Raw genomic sequence first — 1,092 nt, forward strand, 5'->3', positions numbered from 1 at the left:
CTCCCCGGATTGTATTCTCTCATTCTACAAATCATAGATGTAATGCTCTCATATTCTTAAAATGGTAATGTTTACTTTTGAAGCAGACATGTGTCCAGGGGACTTGAAACAAGCAGGTTGAAATATCAAGTAAACAAACATTTCCCAGAGGTGCTTGGAGAAAATAAAAACTGGCACATGCTTTATTATTCATCTTCCCTTCACTCGTGTACATATATGTTCCCTCAATTTCTTCCCATCCTCTATACGCCCTTTTCATTACTGCCTCCTCTTATTGGACCCATATCTTCTCCCTCCTTTGCTGTGCAGCCAGCATCGATCTTAAAAAGTCAGGGAAAACGAGTTGGAATCCTTAAAAACACCCGTCAGTACATTCATCCTCGCAGCATTGACTCTGTCAAAGTCACTCATTCACTCTTTCCCCCTCACATCTGTCTCCTCCGGTCTACTCCCCACACACTGCTCTCAATTTCTTCCCTTCCCTTCTTTCCACCCATTTTTTATTTCCCTCCCGGGCTGCTGCCGTTTATTTTCTCAATGAATTGAGCAATCTTTTGGTCCATTAAATGTTGAAAAATGTTAATCAGTGTCTCCCAAACATAGAAATAATAGTGTCCACAAACCATAATGATTCAGTTTTAATGATTTTGTTGTGATATAGAGCAAAGAAGCCAGAGAATATTCACATTTAAGAAGCTGAAAACCTGTTTTAAATACAAAAAAAGCCCATCGATATATAAAATGTTGAATTTAGTAACTGATTATTTTCCTTCAATCAACCAATTCAGAGTTTCGACTGTATCTCCCGTCCCCATTCATTTCTCTCTTACTACACTTGTCTCCCAACTGTGTGTGTGTGTGTGAAAACACTAACCTGCCCTTCTGGCACACGGAGCAGAGCCAGGCTTTGTCCCTCTTGTCGTAGGCGCAGCAGTTCTTGCAGACGTTGTACTGACAGTCCAGGCACAGACGCTTGGGGTTGAGCAGAAAGGTGAAGGGCGCGCAGCAGCGGATACAGCAGTGCTCGTTGAAACGGTGCTGCTTGGAGAGGATGGAGCATCTGCTGCCCTCCTCCGCCAGCTCCTGCTTCAT

At 43.0% G+C, this 1,092-nt stretch overlaps 1 protein-coding gene across 1 annotated transcript; it reads right to left on the reverse strand.

The window, feature by feature from the left end:
* Positions 1-271: 271 nt before the first annotated feature.
* On the reverse strand, positions 272-1,092 carry LOC122773561 (rab effector MyRIP-like). The gene is made up of 2 exons (XM_044032327.1): positions 875-1,092; positions 272-320 (listed from the first exon to the last, which is right to left on the reverse strand). The coding sequence occupies exons 1-2, from the start codon at positions 1,090-1,092 to the stop codon at positions 272-274; spliced, it is 267 nt and encodes an 88-aa protein (XP_043888262.1).

The sequence above is a fragment of the Solea senegalensis genome, linkage group LG8 (genome assembly GCF_019176455.1).
Source record: "Solea senegalensis isolate Sse05_10M linkage group LG8, IFAPA_SoseM_1, whole genome shotgun sequence".
NCBI lineage: Eukaryota > Metazoa > Chordata > Actinopteri > Pleuronectiformes > Soleidae > Solea > Solea senegalensis.